Source organism: Morone saxatilis, unplaced genomic scaffold, assembly GCF_004916995.1.
Source record: "Morone saxatilis isolate NCDOM2014 unplaced genomic scaffold, NCSU_SB_2.0 Contig20, whole genome shotgun sequence".
NCBI lineage: Eukaryota > Metazoa > Chordata > Actinopteri > Moronidae > Morone > Morone saxatilis.
Genome location: NW_023339763.1, coordinates 7,644,201 through 7,666,784, shown reverse-complemented (window position 1 = coordinate 7,666,784; position 22,584 = coordinate 7,644,201). Strand labels below are relative to the sequence as shown.

General features: G+C 39.6%; 1 protein-coding gene across 6 annotated transcripts in view; it reads left to right on the top strand.

Annotated features, from left to right (window-relative positions):
• rapgef6 (Rap guanine nucleotide exchange factor (GEF) 6) overlaps positions 1 to 22,584 on the top strand; it is a 147,267-nt gene that overhangs the window by 111,383 nt on the left and 13,300 nt on the right. For 4 of the 6 annotated variants that reach the window (XM_035666227.1, XM_035666231.1, XM_035666230.1 and 1 more), the window contains 9 exons: positions 5,643 to 5,800; positions 8,244 to 8,258; positions 12,080 to 12,320; positions 15,778 to 15,945; positions 16,152 to 16,367; positions 18,978 to 19,189; positions 19,782 to 19,905; positions 21,084 to 21,107; positions 22,310 to 22,530. In XM_035666227.1, the coding sequence (XP_035522120.1) occupies positions 5,643 to 5,800; positions 8,244 to 8,258; positions 12,080 to 12,320; positions 15,778 to 15,945; positions 16,152 to 16,367; positions 18,978 to 19,189; positions 19,782 to 19,905; positions 21,084 to 21,107; positions 22,310 to 22,530 (1,379 nt within the window). The remainder of the gene's footprint in view (positions 1 to 5,642; positions 5,801 to 8,243; positions 8,259 to 12,079; positions 12,321 to 15,777; positions 15,946 to 16,151; positions 16,368 to 18,977; positions 19,190 to 19,781; positions 19,906 to 21,083; positions 21,108 to 22,309; positions 22,531 to 22,584) is intronic. The other 2 variants (XM_035666228.1, XM_035666229.1) reach the window with 2 other exon arrangements.

Sequence of the window (22,584 nt, the reverse complement as noted above, 5' to 3'; positions counted from 1 at the left end):
TCTTAAATAAAATACTGACCTATCTTTAGTACACAGAAATAAGTTGCGGTGTGCAAGTTCTCTTCCATTTCACGCTGTATTTACAGGAACACGGCTCTAAAAATGTGGCATTTATTTCTGCACTTTCTTACTTGATGTTGGTGTCTGGGATGCAATACTTTCATTTTCAGCTGCTGTAATGTTCCAGCCAAAATCACGAACATATAAAAGGCCTCATCATCATCACCATCATCATATAAGCATTGTCGTTGTCATCTGTAACCAGCCATGGTACTTGCAGCATCTGGAGCAATTGAAAGCAATTGTGCAGATGGAGGCTCACATTAAATTTTCCACCCGTAACGTGCTGATACAGGCTTGATTTCATTTTATCATTTCATGCCTCTCCAGGCCTCATTAAACTCCATACTGTTTCAGTATGCGAGAGAGAAGATGCTGTTCTCACCCTGTTAATTACAGAACTAACCGTCAGCACGGCTCTCACATACTGCAAACACATACAGACACTGTCATGAACATCCGTGTCCCCTCACTTTTTCTCTCTCACTGTTTCTGGCAGTCTGCAGTGATTATGTCCACAAAGCCACACAGTTTGCATGGAAACTGATTGTGCTCTGTCTCATAATGCAAACACGCTATCACACGGCCATTGATCTGACTTGATGCACAGCTTCCAAAGGCTCTCCGCTGCGTTCTATTTATCGACCAAACAAGGGCTTTCATTACTTTTTATTTTGCTGCTCGGCACCATTCAAACCGCTCTTTGGTTCAAAGGAATGGATGGCTGATTAAAGGGACTGTAGATGAGAATGGAGATGAGAGGGGTGATTTGGGTCAATCGGGATTCATCAGTGCCTGTTGTAGGATGAAAATTTGACGGGAGGCAACATGGTACAGTTGTCTACTGGGTGCATGTATACAAAAGGTACAGGGTGCTCCGACGACAACGTAGTTTAAGATGTGATGCCGTTTTAAGTACTCACACATACACACACTGAACTCACTGTCCTTTTAAGGACACATTGGCGCTCTCAAGGACGAAACCTGTGACCACTGTTGCTATGGAACAGCCTTCTCACAAAGGCTACATTTTCAATGCTTTTGCTCACTTCTTCAACATCTGGCAAGTTAAATTAAGCCAAATAACCTTGCTTAACAATTTAAAATCCTATTCAGTGTGCATACATACACAAACCCACTGTCACTGCCGCTGCTTCTTTCTGTTCTTGGCTGACATTGTGCTCCTCTTCAGACAAGGATTTTATATGACAAGGACACACTGGCAATAAACAAGTCGTTTTTCTGCCAAATTAAGATGTCTGGGCCTGTGCATGCACCTTTACACACATCCCATATTGACCAACCCAGTTGATTTACATTCCACAGATTGGAAAGCAATAGACAGAGGTTTTAGCCTTTAGTCAGTTCGTCTCAGAAGCCTGGTAGATTTAGTGTGATGACGATAAAGTAGTAACCCCATGTCCCATGATGCCATTTTCATCCTCTCTACTTCTTTGCGATACAGTTACATGTGTTAAATCATGCTGCATATCACTATAACTACTGCGTTATTGAGTGTTCTCAACATTCACCCTTCACATTTTACTGCATGCTCAGTGCACTGCTGCTGCACCTGCAAGCAGAACTGTGCAGGAAATTATTACTCTGTTACATATATAGACCTGCTTGTGCACTAGTTCGTAAGACAGACATTTTTTTTTGTACTAGCCGATCTGTCTATATTCACAAACACATTGGCAAAAGTTGTGTATAGTACCTGGTCATTTTTTTGGTATCAACTCGGTTGAGGTGAGCCAATACTGAAAAGTGGAGTTAAAACAATGCAGACCGCTGATTGGTCAGAGGGAACTGTCATTAGAATCAGTCAAGTAACATGTGATACCCGGCATCCTCCTGTATTTGTGTCACGTTAAAGATGATTTCACAGCAGTTGCATGCTATGTCGCTATGGCGATCAGCCAAGAGTCCCTCCTATATTGAGAGGAAACTATCTGCATTGGAAAACAAAATCAAGAAAAGTATGTGGTACCACAAGTGAGTTAAGTGGAGTCCAGTCGAGCCAGTCTATTCAGTAGAAATTAAGCTTAATAGCTTAACAACCCATAAACCCTGAGCTTCCCATAACCTAAACTTGTATGAACCCATAAAGGATATGTTTAGGGTGTTGTCTTATTATCAAAAGGCGACATCGGGACATCTTCATTTTTATGAGCTGTTTGGTAGGTGTGCTGTTCAGTTGTGGCACAGACAACAATGAAAATTATTATTATTTTTCTTTTAAACATCAGTATTGTTTACAGTACGTTGTCCCAACATTTTGAAGGGGTGCAGGCCACAAAAAAGGGCTGATATGATACAGGAAGGTGTTACAGTCTCTCAAAACCAAAAAACGGAAAATGATAAACAGAAACAGAATCATGATATTTTGGTCTTAAGTTACCAGCACATTCTGTACTTGATAAAAGTACAATTTGTCTACTATTTTAACTGTAACATAATTTGCTCCCCAAGATGAAATACATTAATTTCATCTGCCTGTAGAAGAGAAGGTACAAGTGATAAAGCTTTATTTCGGTACTTGCATGTTTTATGTGGTACAACTTGCAGTTAATTTTCTGTTCATTTCTGTTTTTTTTCTGAAAACATATTCCTTATGTGCTTCCTGCTATAGATCATCTCACAAGTATTGTTTTGTGAATGAGGTCAAATAGTCAAGTTGGATTTCCTCACAAATCCTGCAATTTCCTGTCATGTGCTGTGTATGAGTGTGCTGGCGTTATGAAATTGCTCCTGACATTTTTTCTGCTTATTTATTTCAGCAAACCTATCAGTGTGTCCAAGCTTTGGCTATTATATATTCTGTCAGCCTACATGTGTGTTTGTGCTGTTATAAGTGTATGTGTAAGAAAAGAGAGGCCTTGTCACTTTGCTTCACTTGTATCGTTGATTCACTTCAGCAAAGCTCTGCTTCTGTTATTTTTTCTTTTCTTTTTCTTTTTCACGCTTTTCAATGTTGTCTCTCTTCCCGTTTGTCTCCACTGCTTCAGGGGCCTGTTTGGGTAAGACCTCTTGTGTAACTCCCCATCCTCTAACCATTTGATTCCATCTGCAGACCTGCACACAGCAGGCAGCCACACACACACACACACCAGCACCACTGACCTTCAGCAACATTACTCGAGGACTGCATTTATAGATTTCATGCTTATTCCTTTAACATATGAATCCTACTTTCCTGCAGAGTCAAAGTGTTCTTTCGCTTTGTTTTCACATTCAAACCCTTCAATTAAATTTGTGTTCACCACCTCTTTCTGGAGTCTATTTTTCAGGGACTTTGCAGAAAATATAAAGCGAGCTTTGGTTTATTACAGTGTTACTGGCTACAGATGGTTTTGGTTTCTTGATGTTTAACAGTCAGCGCACCTGGAATCTTAAGTGAATCAGTTTAATACCAGAATATATAAAAACTTAGAAGCGTGATAAATTAGCTTTAATGCTGGTCTAAGACATATTTAGTAGACTCTTGCATTTTCAGTGAACTGAAAAATCTGGGGGAAAAAAACTGTATCATACGATTCTCAAACCAAAATACAGTACTGCTATATTTTCTTGTAATTATCGGGTATAGTTAAGTCTGTCTTGACCTTCATTAGTCAAGTGTGAATATTATTAGACTTATTATAGTATTATTATTCAATTATTAGAGCTAACAATATCAGTCTAGTCTTATTTGAGCCCCATGCTATCCTTATCTGTCTCAATTTCACTTTTCTTTTGTCTTTTTTTCACCACCCTCCAAGTTATTTAATCAAGCTATTCTCTTTCTTTTTCTCCCCTATTCTCCATCTGCCCATGTCTGACTTTATTGTCTTATCTACTTTTTCTTCTTTTTCTCTGCCCCACTCTCTTCCATCTTGTCGGTGCAGTACCTATCGACTGGTGACTCAAAGATTACAGAGGTTTTGCTACAGCAGCACTGGGCTGTGTTAGTGGAAGCCCTGCATTACTGCACCATGTGCAGTACATACTGTACAGACATATACAGGTAGAGGGAAGCTACAGTTAGTATGCAGGCAGGATGAGATGAACTCTCTGTCTCAGACACGCAATTACTGTCACTCAAACTCAACATATTTAAATGTGTGCGATGTCTATTTAACATCAATAAATCAGCATAACAGTCAAGTGCCGATAGCAAATCACATTGCTTCCATCTTCTTTTATTCTGTTCTTATAGTATTTATATTTTGTTATTTTCAGTCTGAAGTGCAATTCTATATATTCTAGATATAGCTAAACATTTTAAAAGTCTTAGATTGACAGAGTATCTGCAGGTTTTGAAAAGTCTTAAAAACAGTCAAAACAAAAAAGCCTTAGAGGGTATTAAAAAAAAGCCTAATAATGTTAGTTATAAAATGTTTCTGTGTCCGATTGCAGCATGTTTCTATGTTTTAGCCAGCACCATCGGACCTGTCAGTGTCAGTTTAAGCAAAAAAACTTGAAAGAATGAATCATTTTAAATTGGTTAATCCATTTTCCATTTTATGCTGCTTATCTGGTTCCCGGTTACACTAATTTGATTAATTATATTATTAAAAATTATTGTTGCATACTGCTGGGAAGAAGTCAAAAAATATGATGTAATAAATAATTCCCGGTCATGACATCTCTAATGGCTTTTCATCATACTTTCATTCTTCACCAGTATGATTGTGAAACAGATAATAAACTGCAGTCAGACTGCAGTAAAAGTCTTAAATTTAACTTATATTAGTGCACCCTGCAGAAACCCTGGTTGAGTTGAAAGCTACTGAAGAAACTGTTAGTGTTATCCAGCCTTCAGGAACCCACATTTATCACTTGAGGCAGGGCTATTCAAAATCACAATACCCAACCTGTCTGTTTAGGGTTTGTCTCAGAGGAGTTGCCATTTCCATCATATGTATACCGATCCGATGATGCAGTCTAATGAGGCCATTAATGTAAAGGTTGATGTTTGCATATCCCTAAGCGCTGTCTTTCAAATCCAGTTTAGCCGCATAATGTGGCCGACTGCTGGACACACACAAGAGAACAGAGGGCTAGATGGTGAAAGACAAATAGACACAAGCTAAGAGCAGGGATACAATGTATAAATGTCCAAAGAAAAACACCTGCAAAGTCATGGAAAAACATCTGAATGATCTAAAATCCTCATTACTTCTCATTTATTTTCATATGTGCTCTGATGTTTGCAATGCTCGTTCCTGTCTCTGTTAGCTTGTGTATACCTTATGTATCATTGTCTCGTGCCGTGTGTGTGTTTGGTGAACTTGTGTGTCGGTCTATCTGTTAGTGCACCTTATCAGTTCCAACCATTCATGAAACTGCCTCATGGATGAATTTCAGCTGTGTCACTGCTGCATATTAAAAGACAAGTATAGTGATATTGATATTTTGTTGTGTCATTCTGCAAGAGTAGACATTTTGATTGAATCTCCTGATATATTTTTTTTCCCACTGTGTTACGAGTTATATTTTCTTTCTCTCGTATCCAACCCTTTTTCTTTTAATACCATCACCCAACCTGCACCCCATTCTCTTTCTTGTCCCTCCATACCGTCCTTGCTTTCCCTTTGTAGTGATGGTGGCATGGGTCAGTCTCAGGACGACAGCATTGTGGGTACCAAGCAGTGTCGTCACAGCGTGGCCATCATGCCCATACCTGGCAACCTTTCGTCTAGCAGCCCTGACCTGCTGCAGCCGGCCACCAGCGTCCTCGACTTCTCCAACCCCGCAGGTAAGAAAAAAATATTGACAAGAATGTCAACAAATGAAGGAATTGAATGAAGAAATGTTTCATTATTATGTTCCATAATACACCGATTGGCTTATGTGTTGTGCTAATAAAAAATCTTACTGACTTCTTTGTGCACTTCCCATTCAAAAAGTGCAGAGAATTTGTGAGTAGTACTGTAATGACACATTTTCTACTGTTTTCCTTTTCAGTGAGTCATTTGAAGTGTTTTAGATAATCTGACTAAACTGTTGGATCATTTACAACAACAAACAAAACAAAGGGCGTCTGGAGGCCCCCCAAAATAATAATAATAAAAATAAAAATCTTTTTTAATAAAACAGCGGCCAAAACTTCAAAACTAAGATCCATGTTGTAATAAATTAGAATTATCCTTTATTACTTATTATCTCATTATTCTTGGGGGACAGCATGTTAACTCTTGTCCTGTTTCTTTCTTTGCATCTTTCTTACTAAATACATTTGATTATTAGTTTAAGAAGTACATAACACTTGAGAAAAACAACTGAACTTGAAACTTATCTCTCAAAGTGAAACTCAGTAAAACTCAAACGTGAAACAAAAGATTGAACCAAAGCACATTCATGGAAAGACAACCTGTCATAAGACAACCTGAATTCCTAAAAGCATCCAAAAATCCTATTTTTATTCATATTTGTTCGCTAAACAAGTGAAAGCACTTTGTGTCAGGGAAGCAAAGCTTTCATTACACTGATTCACAGTTGTTGGCCTTGTTTCAGGTGTCTCAGTCAAACAATTCACTTCTTCTTTCCTGGGGCTGTTTGTCACACTTGACTTGAAACCTCTGACTCATTGAACAGTGAAAGCCACTTGTGGAGTGAAGGACTCCAATGCTCAGAGATGCTAGCACCCTTAATCACATAAAGCAGCCATATGAGAAGTGTAGTGACGTGTGTATTTGTTTTTCTCGAACACAAACTTCTCTCTTTTATCTTTCTCCTTGAAATTCAAAGAAACTCCTCAGAAACACTTAGGCTCACTTGTGCTGATACAGGAACAGACATTCACTCACTCAAAGTATACACACACACACACCACCGAGGTCTTTCTTTTTGCCAGAGAGATGTTGTAGAATTTTGTCCGTCTGACATGAATTAACCTCCTGGACTATAAGACTTATTTATTCATTTTCCTGTTAGACAGGTTTTTGCGGTCATAGTTACAGTAACATGGATCACTCCTGTGTATACTGTGTATGTATGAGACTGAAATACTGAGAGAGGAGAGAACAAGAAAAAGAAAGTGGAAAGGTGAAAGAGCGTGAGAGAGTGAATATGGTCCTGATTTATTCCACCAGCCATTTGTCAATGAGCTGCACACACTCAGACAGACACACACACACGCACGCATACACAGCTGCAAGTAGATCCGTAGTTTGTAGACCTATATATCACATGTGGTTGTGTTGTACTAGAGTACAAACACACACACTGACTGGGCCTCATTAATTATCCGCTATTAGATGAAGTTTCCTTAAGTCCTCTGGCCTCCCATTAGATTTAATAGTAGAGGGGAGAACAGCCCACTCAAACTCAACCCTGTTCCAGATGCTTCGCAGGGCGTGTAATACCTACAAAGTCCTACCTGTAATTACATTAGCATAGCTGATGCATCCAATATCAAGTTTCTACTGTCTATACTGGGAAGTATGAGCAACATGGCTTTGGGGTATTTGAAAATGTTGTTTAGTTTGTTAGTTTGATTGGTCATAGTCATTTTATTTATGGTTTTAGGTAGCTTGTGGGTTGTTTTAATGTGCCACACAGGTTTTTTAGGAGGAAATCATTTAGATTTTATAATCACATGGAATCTGATTTCATAGGTATGTCTCGTGTGCCTGTAACTGCTTGTTATCGCTGTTTATCTCAGATTTTTATTCTTAAAGAGGCTTTAGTAAACTTCCTGGTTAAATTAAGGGTTCTGGACCTAGTCTTACTTTATTATACAGTATTAGTAAAAGCGAGTAATTAAAATAGTTTCTTTTTAAAACAGTTTAAAACATACGTTATAAAATGCTTAAAGTGCAAACCTACAAAAGAGAAAAAAGAATATGTTAGAATAAAATCAAAGACAAGCAAGCGTATGTTTGGCTCTGGGTGAAGTTATACTCTCATATCCTTCATTGTCTTTTGTCTCTCTTCTGTTCCTCTTGTCCTCTCCCTCTCCTCCTGGGTCTCTCTTGCTGTGATTTTAAACAGATGTTCTAGTGTCGACATGATGAGTCATTCTCGGCCCCTTCTGGTCTCACACACAGATTAAGGCTACACTAGAAACTCCACTGGTCTTCCCTCCTTTTTCCTTTCTGTCATGATGTTTCCAACCTCTAAATCTCTTTGTGCACTCTCACACTCTCTCTTCCTCTCATATTCACTGTGTTTTCTCTTTTTCCTCTCTGCTTGCCAAGCCCTGGGACTGTACTGTAAGTATACAGAACTTCAATGCCACTGTTTGGTTGTGCTTCAGTAAATATTCCTCCCAAATGTCCCCTCCATCTTGTCTTTTTCTTTCTTTAATCCATTAACTTATTTTCCACATTCCATCTTTGCATCTCTGCATCCATGAACTGCATCCTTCAGGCTCTGGGTTTGGGCCTTGTATTGTATTTTATACTTCTTCCACTTGTTATCTATCCTTGTGAGACTATGAGTATCAGAGTAAGGACACCTTAACTTGGTGAATGAGCAAACAAACAAACATTCACCGGGGAAAAGCACACCGCTAACATCAGTTTGCAGGCTACATGCTCAGCTGCAGCGCATTGAACGGCATGCACACTTACCTGCAAATGTCAGTTCGTCCAGACAACGCATGATAAGCTACAGCTCAAGTTTTTTTTTTTTACTTTGTTTCTCATTCCCCTGCTTCCGGTACAAGAGCCTGCAGGTTACTGTTGACCAAACACAGCCATTTATACATCCCTCCAGCCACTGAGACAGAAAAAATAAATAGTTTTTAGACAAAAACTCAATTTTATCACGCATAAGTAGTGCCAAGCTTTGGTTAGAGAGACAATACTTGTCAGTAGGATATATTAATTGGTGGTTTAAATCTCTTTAGTAGTATTGGTGATAATAATGAAAACATAAAGTAACACCAGGCTTTAACATAATTTCCCAACAAGTACGTTAAGAGACATTTTTTTTTTCGTTTCTGTTTATTTATTAGAGCCATGGTGTTTAACCCCAGCCACTCTACTTCACTCTTCTTCAGCACCCCAAGCCATCATGCCCTCCTTTCTTTTGCTCGGTATGCTTTCTTATGTGATTTATGTCTTCCGACTGTATGATAGAGTGACTGGGAAAGGCTCTGGCAAACAGTAGAAAGAAGAGTGAGGAGGAGACTGAGGCTTGTGGAAAGTGTGTAACCTCTCATAGTGCTGTGGTTGCAAAAACCCACGAAGATTACCCGTGTAGAAATCCTCTTTGGCTTCAGTCCATGAATAAATTCTCTAGTGTTGATGAAAATGAATGATACCTTATTAAAGATGATAATTGATTGGATGTTTGGCTGGACAGGCAACGATTGTCCTCCTGCGTGCAGGTCGGGTCGCAGCTAGTCCAGAGGTTTAAATATGATTAAGTGCCCCGGATATGATAGCCAGCTATTTAGCCGAGAGCTTCCCACACTCTAATCACAAATCACAGCTAATGAGACACAAAGCATTTGGCTTCCACTCAGCCCACCCTCAACACCCTGCTGCACATAAACAGAGAGGAGCCCTGCTACAGCAGCAACGCAGGAAACATGGAGGGAGCCACAAACATAGTCCTATGATGCCATTTTTGCATTTTCTGATTCTAAGAATAAATGTTTCTGCACATATATTGCCTTCTTTTGGATAAAAGTGTGTATGTCGTGATTTAAATCAATAAGCTCACAGTCGATAGAGAGGTCATCCATCACCAAGACTGGCCTCAAACATTAAAACATGAATATTTACACATTCCAGAAGTAAAAGTCACACATTATATACAAAGTGGGAAAACCTCTGGATGCTTGCATTTAAATAAAAAAATAAGTTACTACAAATATGCATTCAATGTACACATATAAATGTACAATATATGTAAAGAGTCGACCAGTAGGAAATACAGAATAGAAAAAAAACATGTGGGTGCATATATATGAATAGAAAAAAGAGAATACATGAATATATTCCTGTATAAATAGAATGCCGAGAAAAGAAACAGGAAGCAATAGCAACATGTATACACATGGACATATCCAGACTGATGCTACGTACCTTAAAAAAAATCCTCATTTATATATCACAGATATTGAAAGTACAATGAATCATGTACACACAGTGAAACACACCAACAGGCTCTTTAAACAAGCAGAGGTGACTGATTGTCAGCATTCACTCTTAACGTTATTGTTATTGGCTTTACCTTCAGCAATTTGCTTCTGCTTATTGTGCTGCTGCTGCTGCTGCTGCTGCTCCTGCTGCTGTAATGATGATGATAATAAAGCTGCCCCAGCTATTGTCATCGAAACACACGCACACACACAGTCACAGACAATTCAGAGATCTGTTTGCTAATAAAGGTGAAGGTAATGACTTTGTGTCTGAGCACACTTAACCCTTTTCTGCTTGGTAAACAGGAGGTAGCAGGTGTGTATGTGTGTGCACGCATGTTCCTGCTTTTGAACAAACTCATCAGTCAAATAGACTTTTTTCTGGATTATCTTTTCGTGATCTCCCTCCATTCTCAGTTTATGTGATTGAGCTCTTTGGCTGCCTGTGGCTAATGGGCCGTACCTTCTTCCTTACTCAAACACAGGGATCTTTAATGCAGTATTTCACTCAGGGGGAACATTTCCATTATTTAACACACATCGTGTGAGTCAAGTGCAGCTGCTTCAGCATCAGCTGCCCCAGGAAACTGTAGCTTTTATTTTGGCCTCTTACTTTTGAATATTGTCTTAAATCAATTAAACAATAATACTGTGTGTCACCTGACATGGAAATACAAAGTAATTTGGGGAAATTATGCCGTTTTATTGTTTGTTATTCTAATGAATAATTCAATTTTGCATTCCTAGCTTTTAAATGGCACATTGCATAATGTGGCTCAGTAAATGATTTAAGTTTAAATGATTAATTATTAAATGATGAAAGTGTGTTTTGATTTTTTTTCTGATGTAAGGTTCATAGCTTTTGTTTTACTTCAAAATAGGTTTACCTATAAAGTTATGTGGAAAAGATGACATGAATAGATTTTAACTTCTAATTTAAATGTAATTATCAGAAACAAAAGTATGTCCAGGTCAGGTAACTGAAAGAAAATGAGAGATGATAATGTGTGGATTGTCACTGAGAACATAATTGCATGTCACGTGTGTGGTTTCTGCTGCGTCTACCATTGTCACCCAGCTCTTGGCACATTCTCCTTTCTAGCTGCATGTGTCCTTGTTTCTTTATCTTGTTTGAGCTTTGTGTGAGGCTCAAAACGCCTGTAGTGTACATGGTTACTGTGAAAGAAGACCTGTGATGTCTTTTATCATGTCATGTGTACCCGTATCCCCCAGAGTGATTAACAACATTTGTTTTTGATGCACAGTGTAAGAACAAGTACAGTCTGTCTGTTTTTGTGAACATCTATGTATCCACCTATAACAGAGACATGTAACATACCTGCCTCTAACATAAAAAGTGCAAATAATGTTATTAAACTAATTGTAAGCGTATCCTTACAGCCATGTGTAGCATCTTCAAGCAAGTCCATTGGAAATGTATATAACAGCCAGGCTAGAAAGAAGATGAAACAGAGTGTTGTGATTTGGCTCAACAGTAGGATAATGCAGAAATGCCATTGTTAAATATACATTTTAGGTTATTATAACGGCAGAAACTGTGTATTTGACCCTTTGCCCATTTGGTTTTACACCAAAGACGTTTTGGCAGGGGAGTTGTCAGCTCAGCAAATCTGCTTGGAGTAGACGATGTAAGTCTTGTCACCCGAAACACTCAATAATGTAATGAAAATAAAATATAGAAACCACAACCTTATAGCATCCCTGCCCTCATTTCATAATGATCACATTATTGGTACATTACTCAAGAGAAAGATAAATGCCAAAACTTGCAAAGCTGCACTGTTTATTATTGTAGACTTCATTACATTTAGTTTTACTGCATTATCGGCATTTGTTATGGTATTGGCCTCCACATACTGTAACCATCAACACTAATTAGTCACTGACAGCGCTCCTCTTTTCTTTCTCTTCCATTTTTAGACATCCCAGACCAGGTGATTCGGGTGTTCAAGGCAGACCAGCAGAGCTGCTACATCATCATCAGTAAGGACACTACCGCTAAGGATGTGGTCGCCCACACTGTCAATGAGTTCGGACTCATTGCAGCACCCGAGACATACTCCCTTTGCGAGGTATCAGTTAGCCCGGAGGGAGTCATAAAACAGCGTCGTCTACCCGACCAGCTCTCTAAACTGGCTGATCGGATTCAGCTCAATGGCAGGTAAGAAACACAATAATTACACTGGTGTCATGCCTTGGCCTGAATGTGGTGAGCATTAGAGGGATTCTGTCTGAAGCTTAAGGTTCACAAAGCAGCACACAAGAATTAATAAACCAGGAAGCAACAATATTTCATGGTCAGGGAAGCATATTGGTCCTGGAAAAAGGCATGGACATACGTATTTACCACAGTGGGAATCTTGGACAAAAAGAAGTGGAGCAGAGAATTTGAGAATTTATATAGACCTATGTCTAGTTGAAGACTTGAATGACTGAAGCCATGACCCACTGTGCTTGGACTCAAAGCCCACAATCCTGAGACATAGGAGATTTTCCTTCCTTCCTTCCTATTCTTTTTCAAATTATTTCTGGATTGGGTCAACTAACACAGGACCACACAGTGCTCAGTATTTTGTGCAGCTTCTTTGAGCTTTATTCTGTAAATAGATTTCTTCTGTACTGAAGAAGAATTTAATCCAATACCACATCTTTCCCAAATCACTACTAACACAGTGGGTCAGACTTCATACTCATACAACAGCTTGAGCTTAGGTCTTCTAGAATGTTGATCATGTACATTGCATATATATTGATTAAAATTCTCCTAGAGGAGTGGTTCTCAATCGTGTTCCAGGGGATACAGGATAAACGGTAAATTGTAAATGGACTGCATCTAAATATAGCGCCTTTTTTAGTCCGACCACACAAAGTGCTTTACACTACATGTCACATTCACCCATTCACACACATTCACGCACTGATGGCACAGCATCAGGAGCAATTTGGGGTTCAGTATCTTGTTCAAGGACACTTAGACATGCAGAGGGTGAGCCGATACTATTCTGTGGAGTTGTTAATTCACTTAGCAGTCTTGAGGTGTAAATCAGTTCAAAACCAGCAGGGCTCCAGGTGCAGACGAACAGGATTCAGAACCACTGTCCTAGTTCAGTGGAATGAATAAATCAAGTAGTGTTGCCCCATAAACGGGCTGGGAAACATTTTTATTTGCTACTTGAAACAGAAGACAAGCTGCAGTTTGTCCCATTAAAAGAAACAAAAACAACAGTTTACAGCTCACAGTGAATTGCATGTGATGTGTGTGTGTTTCCTTTGCACCAAAAACACCATTGCCAGTATGTTTTTTTTTTTTTAGTCTGTGGCACATCACACGTCTTCATGATGCCAGACACATTCCCTTTTTAAGATGAAAGTTTGCAGGACATGAAGGATAATTGGAGTGCAGCCATAAAGTCTGCTTTAAAACGGCTCCTCCGTCAGTTTTTCACACTTTTCTCCCTCTCTCCTGGTCTCCTGTGGTCCCTTATCAGTCCCCTCCCAACTAGGTTAGCATGAATATTTCATCCTCTGTCAGGGGCGGAGGCCTCAGCAGACAGCATGGCATGTCTGGAATTATTCATACACACACTCGCATGCACACACGGGCACACACAAAGATATAGATACAGGCAGTCACCTTCATATACACAGTCATGCATCTATACACGTATAGACATGCAAATAAGATTCGTGCAAAATACTATACGCGCAATACTGTGTTTACACAAGCATACATATTTGTATTTATGGATTCTATATGCATGCATCTACACACACAAAGTCTCAAACATGTATAGACAGAGACACACTCACTCATCTAGAGGACACTCATGGTAACACCTTCCCTTGGATGGATGGCTGAGCTGCGTAGAAAAAAAACGTTTTACTGTGAGATATTGGTAGGAAAAAGGATTGCAACTATCTATAGATAGCCTCTCTCTCTAATAATGTACCTTTTACTCTGCTGTTTTTTTATATGTATCTTATGGTAGTTATTTATAAAACAGTCATCATTTGCCTTTACAGATTGTTTATCTTGGCGAAATTACGGACTCATTGACAATCCACTGTCATGTTTGTCAGCATTTTTACATGTATACATATACTTGGCGCAGTGTCAGCAGGATGTATATACAATAGTATGTATACAGTAGAGTTTGCAGTAGTAATATTTTTTTAGGAGCAGTAAACAAAGATATGCTTCTCTTTCTCTGTGTCCCACCTCTTCTGTTGCTCTCTATCTGTAGCTGATGATTGACAGAAGGTCTAACGGGCGGAAAGGCCGAGCCAATAGCAAGCCTTGTTCACACTGCCAAAATACATAAAAACAACCAGTGGCCATTTACACTGGCTTTGTTCCAGTAGCTTCCCCTCGCCCAGTTCTATTTAGCACCACTTTGTCCATCATTAATTTAGTCTCCTCTCCATATCCAGAAGATAGTGTGTTTATTTACATTTTTTTGTTTAATGAGACAGGTTATTGATATCATTTTAATTTACATGAGAAAATTGGACCATTAAATGATTAGCCACTCTCATCTCCTTCTTTCGCTTCTTCTCTCCTCTCCTCTCCTCTCCTCTCCTTTATTCTCCTCTCCTCTCCATTTCTTTCCTCCTCTTTTCTCTCCTCTTCTCTCTCTTCTCAGTTCTTCTCAACATATCCTAGTTAAGTGTCTTTATGTTTTTAAAAAGATTTAAAATCAAAGTCTCAAATCTAAATCAGTAAATCTTCAGTTAAGTCTTTCGGCCTGATTTTTAGGCTCTCAAATGTAAAAAATGTCTTGTGCTTTGTCCTACACATAAAATTCAGCTTGATCTTCTCACCTCACATCTTCACATCTCCTCTCGTTAGTTGCTCTTCTCACCAGCTTTTCTGGCAGAGTAACAGAGGGCCATTTAGAGGCACAACCATGCCAATACTTTGCCCCTGAGGGCTGTAGTGCACTACGGTGCTGCATTCCTAGATGACCACATTACAGCTCCATTAGAGTAGAGGTGGGGTGTGGGTGTTTTAGATTTATAAACATAGAAGCACATAACAGGGTAAGAGAGATGGCCTGCTGCTGGAAGATCTCCCAGAAAACTGTTGGAGATCAAGCCTAAAGAGAGATGGCTCTGTTTTTCCTCTCACTCATGCACGTGTCATCATTCTTACCTTATTTTTGCTGAGTTCCCTGCTCTTCTCTTTCACTCTGTCTTTCCCCTTCTTTGCCCCAAGGTAAAATATGTCCGTGATCTATCAATACAATCAGAGTATTTATTCCCTTTCCTCAAACTAATCTTAAATTGGAGACAGAAAAGGTGTCCCCTTTAAGATGAAATGTGAATGAGAGGAATATTCAAGGGATTTATCTAGGGTTTATTTTAACATGTCAAAAGTTACTGCTGGCTAAAAAACTGGATCCTGTCCACCCACCTGTCTGTCTCTGCAGCCTATATTAAAGCATCTGAGGATACTGCAGACCTAGTAGCTACTGCTCTAAAAATACAGAGATGACATCACTTTCAAAGTATTTCACTTAACCTAACTTGAAATGTCAAGGAACGATATTTTTTACTTGCCCCAACTCTAATCTTACTTCTGCATCTCATCCTCTTTCCTTTTATTCGCCTCACCATAGGTACTACTTGAAGAACAACATGGAGACGGAGACGTTGTGTTCGGACGAGGATGCCCAGGATCTCCTAAGAGAGAGTCAGATCTCTCTGCTGCAGCTCAGCACCATGGAGGTTGCTGCCCAGCTCTCTATGAGAGACTTTGAGCTCTTCAGGAACATTGAGTCCACAGAGTATGTAGATGTGTAACATTTTTTTAACCGTAAAAACTTTATATTGATGGAAATTTTCCAAAAACTAACTTCATAGAATGCTTTACAGATAAAAAGATAATAAAACAGATTAGATAATAATTAGGAAATAAAACTGCTGGTGGTATATTAAGCAGCACAGGATGTTGATACACATTTAATTTTTTTTCTATTTTAATGGTTCCCAGGTACGTGGATGACTTGTTTAAACTAGACTCTTCAATCGGAAGTGGTAATCTCAAACAGTTTGAGGAGGTGATAAACCAGGAGACCTTTTGGGTCGCCACAGAGATCCTTAAGGAACCCAACGCCCTGAAGAGGATGAAGACCATCAAACACTTCATCAAGATCGCCCTGCACTGCAGAGAGTGCAAGAACTTCAACTCCATGTTCGCTATTATCAGGTGGGCTTGGTGTAGAAAGAGTTTGTGTGTATATTGGCTTCCTGAGTGGTGACACATTGTTTCATATTTTTTCTAATTTTTGCCTCAGTCATAGTATAGTAGTACCATCAAAGATATGATTCCTGTTCTGAGGAGTGCTAGCATTTACTCTGTCTCCACTGACAGCTTTTTTGCCAGATGAGCTTTGGCCTCTTGTCTCATTCCCCATATCCTCACGAGAACCTGCCTCCCCTCCCCCCTCCTCTTCTAGCTCACTGAATCAGCCCTGATTCTCCCAAACCACACAGACTCTGCCTCAGCAACCTTACAGCGTCTCAAGAGTCTCATAGCAAAGGCTACACTTATTGTTTGTTGCTGTTGTTAATTCCCTCTGGTCTCTGTGGTTTTGGCTGATGACTCAGATGACTATTAGACTGAGGTAAAGATGTGTGTACTGTGGCCCTGTTTTAAGAGGTAAAACCCACATTAGAGGAGAGGCAAGATAGTGCTGGTAGTAGTCTGTTTTAGGCATGGACCTGGGAACGTGATTGTGATTGAACCCACCAATATCTGCATACATGTTTATTCATCATGTGCAAGTGTGTTTGTGTCTAAACAGGCAGTTGTGAATTTGTGTATGTGTATTTTTTCAGCTGTATATATAATGCGTATTTATGCAGGAGAAGATTTACTTACGTACTGTATTTATCTGTATTTGTATAAAAGCATTTTTAGTAAGGATGCACCGAAATCACTTTTTTACCAAATATTAGTACTTACATTTGGGTACTTATGAGAATTTAATACCATTACAGCTTGTAAAGTGTATCGGACACAATACTGGTACCGGCCAGTGGTACCGGCCCTGCGGCAGTTGCCCACTTTCCCCGTTTCATAACCTTAAATGTTTTATTCCAGGACCACTTCTGTTTCCCCTATATTTTATTTTAATCATCATTAAAACATCCTAGGTTAATTTTTTATGCGGATGACACCACTTTTGTCTGTCTTCTCCATCTTTGGCAATATCAAATCCGAAAGCAGATTGCCAAGTCCTACAGCTGTTTCTTATTGATCTCAAACTGTTATTACATTAAAGATTTTTCTAAGAAATTAAAAAGATAAAATACTCGAAATAGTAGAACTAGAAAATGCTAAAATAAAAGCTGGTACTGAATCCTGTAGGGCCTCTTAATGAGAGCAGAGACGGAGGATGACCTCAGCTATTAAGCTTCTGCTGTGCATCCTGACTATGATTAAGCTAAACTAATTATTTTTTTATACATACAGTAGCATCATTGTGGCTTCACTGTGTAAATGGGACCTGAAGATGATGCCACTCGACACCTCCTACTTCTTGCTCCATGTTTACTCATTTACTGCTGCACCAGTGTCCCAGTCCCAAGAGTAATTATTCAAAAACAACACGTCATGTTCTCTCTGTAGCCTAGCTTGGTTAATAGGTTGTTTAGACACATTTGTTTTGCAGTGTGCTCTTTTCAATCTGCGGTATAAAAATAATCAAGAAGGATATTTTCTGCAATGTTACTGCAGCATACGTTTAAGTATGAATGAATTAGGATTCAGTTCTGCAGTAGCTAGCATTGTAAATGTAATATGTTGATTAATTGAAGTGATTACATTTTCTGTAATACAAAATTCTCTCGACTTTTTTTCTTAAAAGGATCCATGTCACACTTTCGCTCACACTAAGCTGTCATCTTGAGTCCACTTTAGATCTGGATTTACAGTTTAAGGAGCTGAGCAGTATGGTGATCGTCTGCTCACTGCTGTAAAAGGCACTTGAAAACAGAAGTGCCTGACCTCCATGTCCCTTTACACTCCTCCTCACAGCATGGTGTCTTTGCACATATGGCTCTCTGATGCATAACCTGCCCGGTGACAGGGGACTTTGCTGCTGTGTGGGTGTGTGCATATGAAAGATAACGTGCAGGGTTTCCCATAGCGTTTTATTGTGGTCACACCCCCGCTCGGCTCACTTGAAATCACTTCCACTAACCTCATTTATGCTGGAGATATAGGATTATTTGAGTATGCGGTGAGTTGTTTAAAAAAAAAGGAAAAGGTTAAGTGGTAGATGTGATGACTTGAGAAATAAAGGAACCAAGAATAGGGATTTGGAAATGAAAAAACAAAAATATACCTGCCAACAGAGAAGAGGAGAGAGGTGGAGGAGGGATGGACAGTTGATGAGCTAAAGAGAAACGGACAGGAACTGGAAAGATAATGAAAGAGGGGAGCAGAAATAAATGCTGTGCCAGTCATAATTATCAGCTGTCTAAATGAGTTTGCTCTGAGATGACATTGCCTCAAGGGGTCTTCTGCTCTGGAAAATGGAAACCTCGCTAACTAAAGATGGTTAGCTCGAAAAGTGGTAATTAAGCAAATGCCATTATGGTGGTTTGATTGGGATGTATGTATCGAACACACACACACTACAAAAAAAGTATAGTTTTAACTTTTATACTTTCCTTTTTTCTCCTGCACCCTCTTTTCCCAAAATGTCTACCTTTATCCTCCTCCTCCCTTCTACCCACCATAATCTATTTATCTGTGCCTCTTCCCTTCCCTTCTCCTGCCCTCCTTACACCTCTTTCCTTCCTCACATAGCGGCCTGAACTTGGCACCGGTGGCTCGGCTGCGGAGCTCTTGGGAGAAATTGCCCAGCAAGTACGAGAAGCTTTTTGGAGACCTGCAGGACGTCTTCGACCCGTCCAGGAACATGGCCAAGTACCGCAACATCCTAAGCAGCCAGAGCATGCAACCACCCATCATCCCACTGTTCCCAGTGGTCAAGAAGGACCTCACCTTCTTACATGAAGGTACCTTTGTGGAAAGCCCAGACTTTTTTTATGTGCCATGTGTTGCTACATTTCCTTTAATTGTATATAAACTAAAAAACTGAGGCCATCTCTAAAACTTGAAATGCTCTTCTGTATATTTGATGTCCCCTACTTCCCCTGTGTTTTGTGGAAGGTCATTTTCAGTCTTACTTAGGACTTCTGCTATAGGCTTCCCTATCTCACATTTTTAAGGTATCGCACTGAGTCAGGTCAAAACTACCCAAACTGACTTCTCCTTAAAGGTTTTCTCTTAAATGTACGGCCATACTAGGAATTAAAAAGAAAGTTTCCCTATTTGTGCAAGTTTCTAAAAATTCTCAAGTGGCCTAACATGACTCAATATGAAAGAAACCACTTTGATCTCCTAGAGGAGTGACAAGAAGACCAGAACAAGGAGATTTTTTACTTTGAAGATTTGACTTTAAAATATTGTTGCAAATTGCATCTTGCAAATGTGACAAGATATGAATCATTTATCTCCTTTATAATTTTGACAGCTGACTTGACACTCACTGGTTGTGTATGTATTTGTGTGTGTGTGTGTGTTTTGTACTTGTGTCTGTCCTCTCAGGCAATGACTCCAGTGTAGATGGTCTTGTGAACTTCGAGAAGCTAAGGATGATCGCCAAGGAGATCAGACATGTGGTGCGGTTGACCTCAGCCAACATGGACCCTGCCCTCATGTTCAGACAGAGGTTGGTTGTTTTTGATACCAAGAGTCCTCAAAACCTTTTATTCTCAAGATTGAAGACCAATTTTGCTTTGACTTGATGCTGTTGGGGCTAGTTTTATAGATTCGGGTCACTTAAAAGCTTTATATGGGGGCTATAATTAGCTTAATTAGCTATATCACAAAAGTGTCACACCCAAAAAAGCCAAGAAAACTGAGAACTTTAGAGGCTAATATCATGAAAATGTACATTTTGTAGCTTTTATCAAAAAAAATATATTGGAGTGGGACTCTGATGTAGATTTTGTGGCTCAGAAATCACCATAGGACCTAATAAACAGTTAATTTCGTCTTCAATTAATATACTGTGAACAAATAAGTAAATTTGTTTCGGTATAGTAAGTGATAACAAATCATCAACTCCCTTTAAATATGAGTATTTTTGAAACTGACTCTTCCTGTTTACCGTCAGCCAGACTCAGATCTGTCACTTCTCAGAAAGAGGAATGAAAGCAGAGTGCAGTATAGCAAGGTATATTACAGGGTTTAGAAAAGACTGCAGAAGCAAAAAGGGAACCACTACGCACCATACCTCCACCAGCCAACCTGGATCCTTCACTGACAGGATCAGGCACACACGCAAGATCTGGTTTGATCCATTCCCATTCACTTCCTGTCCAGTTCATGGCTCTTGTTGGTTCGATTGCATCCCTTTGCTGGAATGTAACAGCACGAGGACACAAAGCATGGATTGACTGGAAGTGAGGTAGAATTGATACCAACCGCAGTGTGTATTTGTACCACTCAGTTTGTGTGTGCTATCACAGTCTGTCACTGCTGCAGTGCATGACTGCCCCCTGCAGGCACTCCCTTCATACTACAAGCTCAAGATGTCAGAGAAGATATTTTACACGACTTCAAGACTCTTTTAAAAATCTTGTATTGACATTATATCATATGTGACAAACATTTTTCAAAAACCCCAAAAAGTTGACACAACAACCTGTTTTCCTGAGTGTGTGATGCACAAGGCCATAACACATACATAGGTTGATATGGGGAGATGTCATATGTCTGGTGTCCTCCCATCTCCAATCATGTCCTGTTTGTTTGTTGTGGCATGACCTCTACATAGTCTTGTCCACCCCAACCCCTGAACTTGTCTTTAAGTCACGCTTCAATCTTCACGCCTCTTGCTTGCAGGAAGAAGAGGTGGAAGAGTTTAGGGTAAGTTTGTCCTGGTACCGGTTTCATCCTGTTTCAGTCTGGACCAGCAGAAATTAAATCCACCCTGCATCCCCACCACCCTAAGCTCTGCATGCCTCCCCTTGAGTGTACATGCGTGTCTGCCTGGGCTTGTGTGTGATTAACCCTTCCATTTGCAGTGCCCATTCACCTGAACCATTCTGAATTCCACCATTGACCCATTAATTGTTTGCCCTGTTCATAAGATTGTATGTTTGAGTCATATAGTAGCTTAAAATGATATGTAGCATTTGTTTTGACCAAGAGGTTCTAAACACATTCACATAATGATTGTTGTGGTGTTAAAGAAAGGTGTCTTTTCTTGGGCCAAAAAGGGAAACATAAGACAACTCAACTTCACAGTTAATAAGCTGGTTAATAAGTTGGTTAATAAGTAAGTCCCAGAGTGATTGCGCATAATATGATATATAGTTGATAATAAAATCAAAAAACAATCTAACCTCAAGGCCCATTTAGTATCTGTTCAGGGGCTTTGGATCATATGAAATGATCCCCATCAGCAGATGGAGTTTGCCCATTCACAATGGAACTGTAGATGTTCAAGTTTTAGTTTTTTTAGAGCAGTTTGAAGACTTCTCGTCCACACTGGCTTAAAACTGAGGTTCAAAGTTCATTTTTGACCTGACAAAATAAAGCAAATATTCACAGATACTATTTGACTCAGGTTTGGCGTTTGTTCATATCTGCATCCTGGCATAATATTCCCCATATCGAATCTTGTGCATCTTTTGTTTCCTAACCCTTTTTGCCTCCATCTGACAGAATGTTCTGCTGTTCTGTACTGTGATAGCATGGCACACCAGCGAGAACTGCCTCCCTCCCAGTTGCATGGTCCTGTTTTAAAATGCTATGCTCCAACACAAAGACAGATGTACAGATTTTATAATAGAAGAGGTATTTGGTGTAGGTAGTTGTGCCTTTTTTATTGGTGATTGGACTGATGTTGTTTACCACTCTTTCCTTCCCTCGTTCAATCTGCCTTTTTGTTTTCTTTCTTTCGACTTTCATGTGCATTTCTTCTGTTCCTGTCTTATCTTCTTCATTTATCTCCGTCCGTCCTCTACGTCTTCATCTTTTCTTCTCCTTCTTCATTTTCTTCCTCTCATCTCCTCTTATTCTGTCATTCTTTATCCTCCTTCCTTCTCTCCCCTCTCCCTCATTAGGTCTTTGAGTCAGGGCAGCACAAACTCCAACATGCTGGATGTGCAGGGCGGCGCCCATAAGAAGCGAGTACGCCGCAGCTCACTTCTCAACGCCAAGAAGCTGTACGAAGACGCTCAGATGGCCAGAAAGGTGAAACAGTACCTGTCCAACCTGACAGTGGAGTCAGATGAGGAGAAACACCAAATCATGTCCCTGCAGTGTGAGCCGTCCTACAGCACCTGTGAGTAACACAGAAACTAAGACTAGTTTTTTCAATATATACTGTACTGTACAC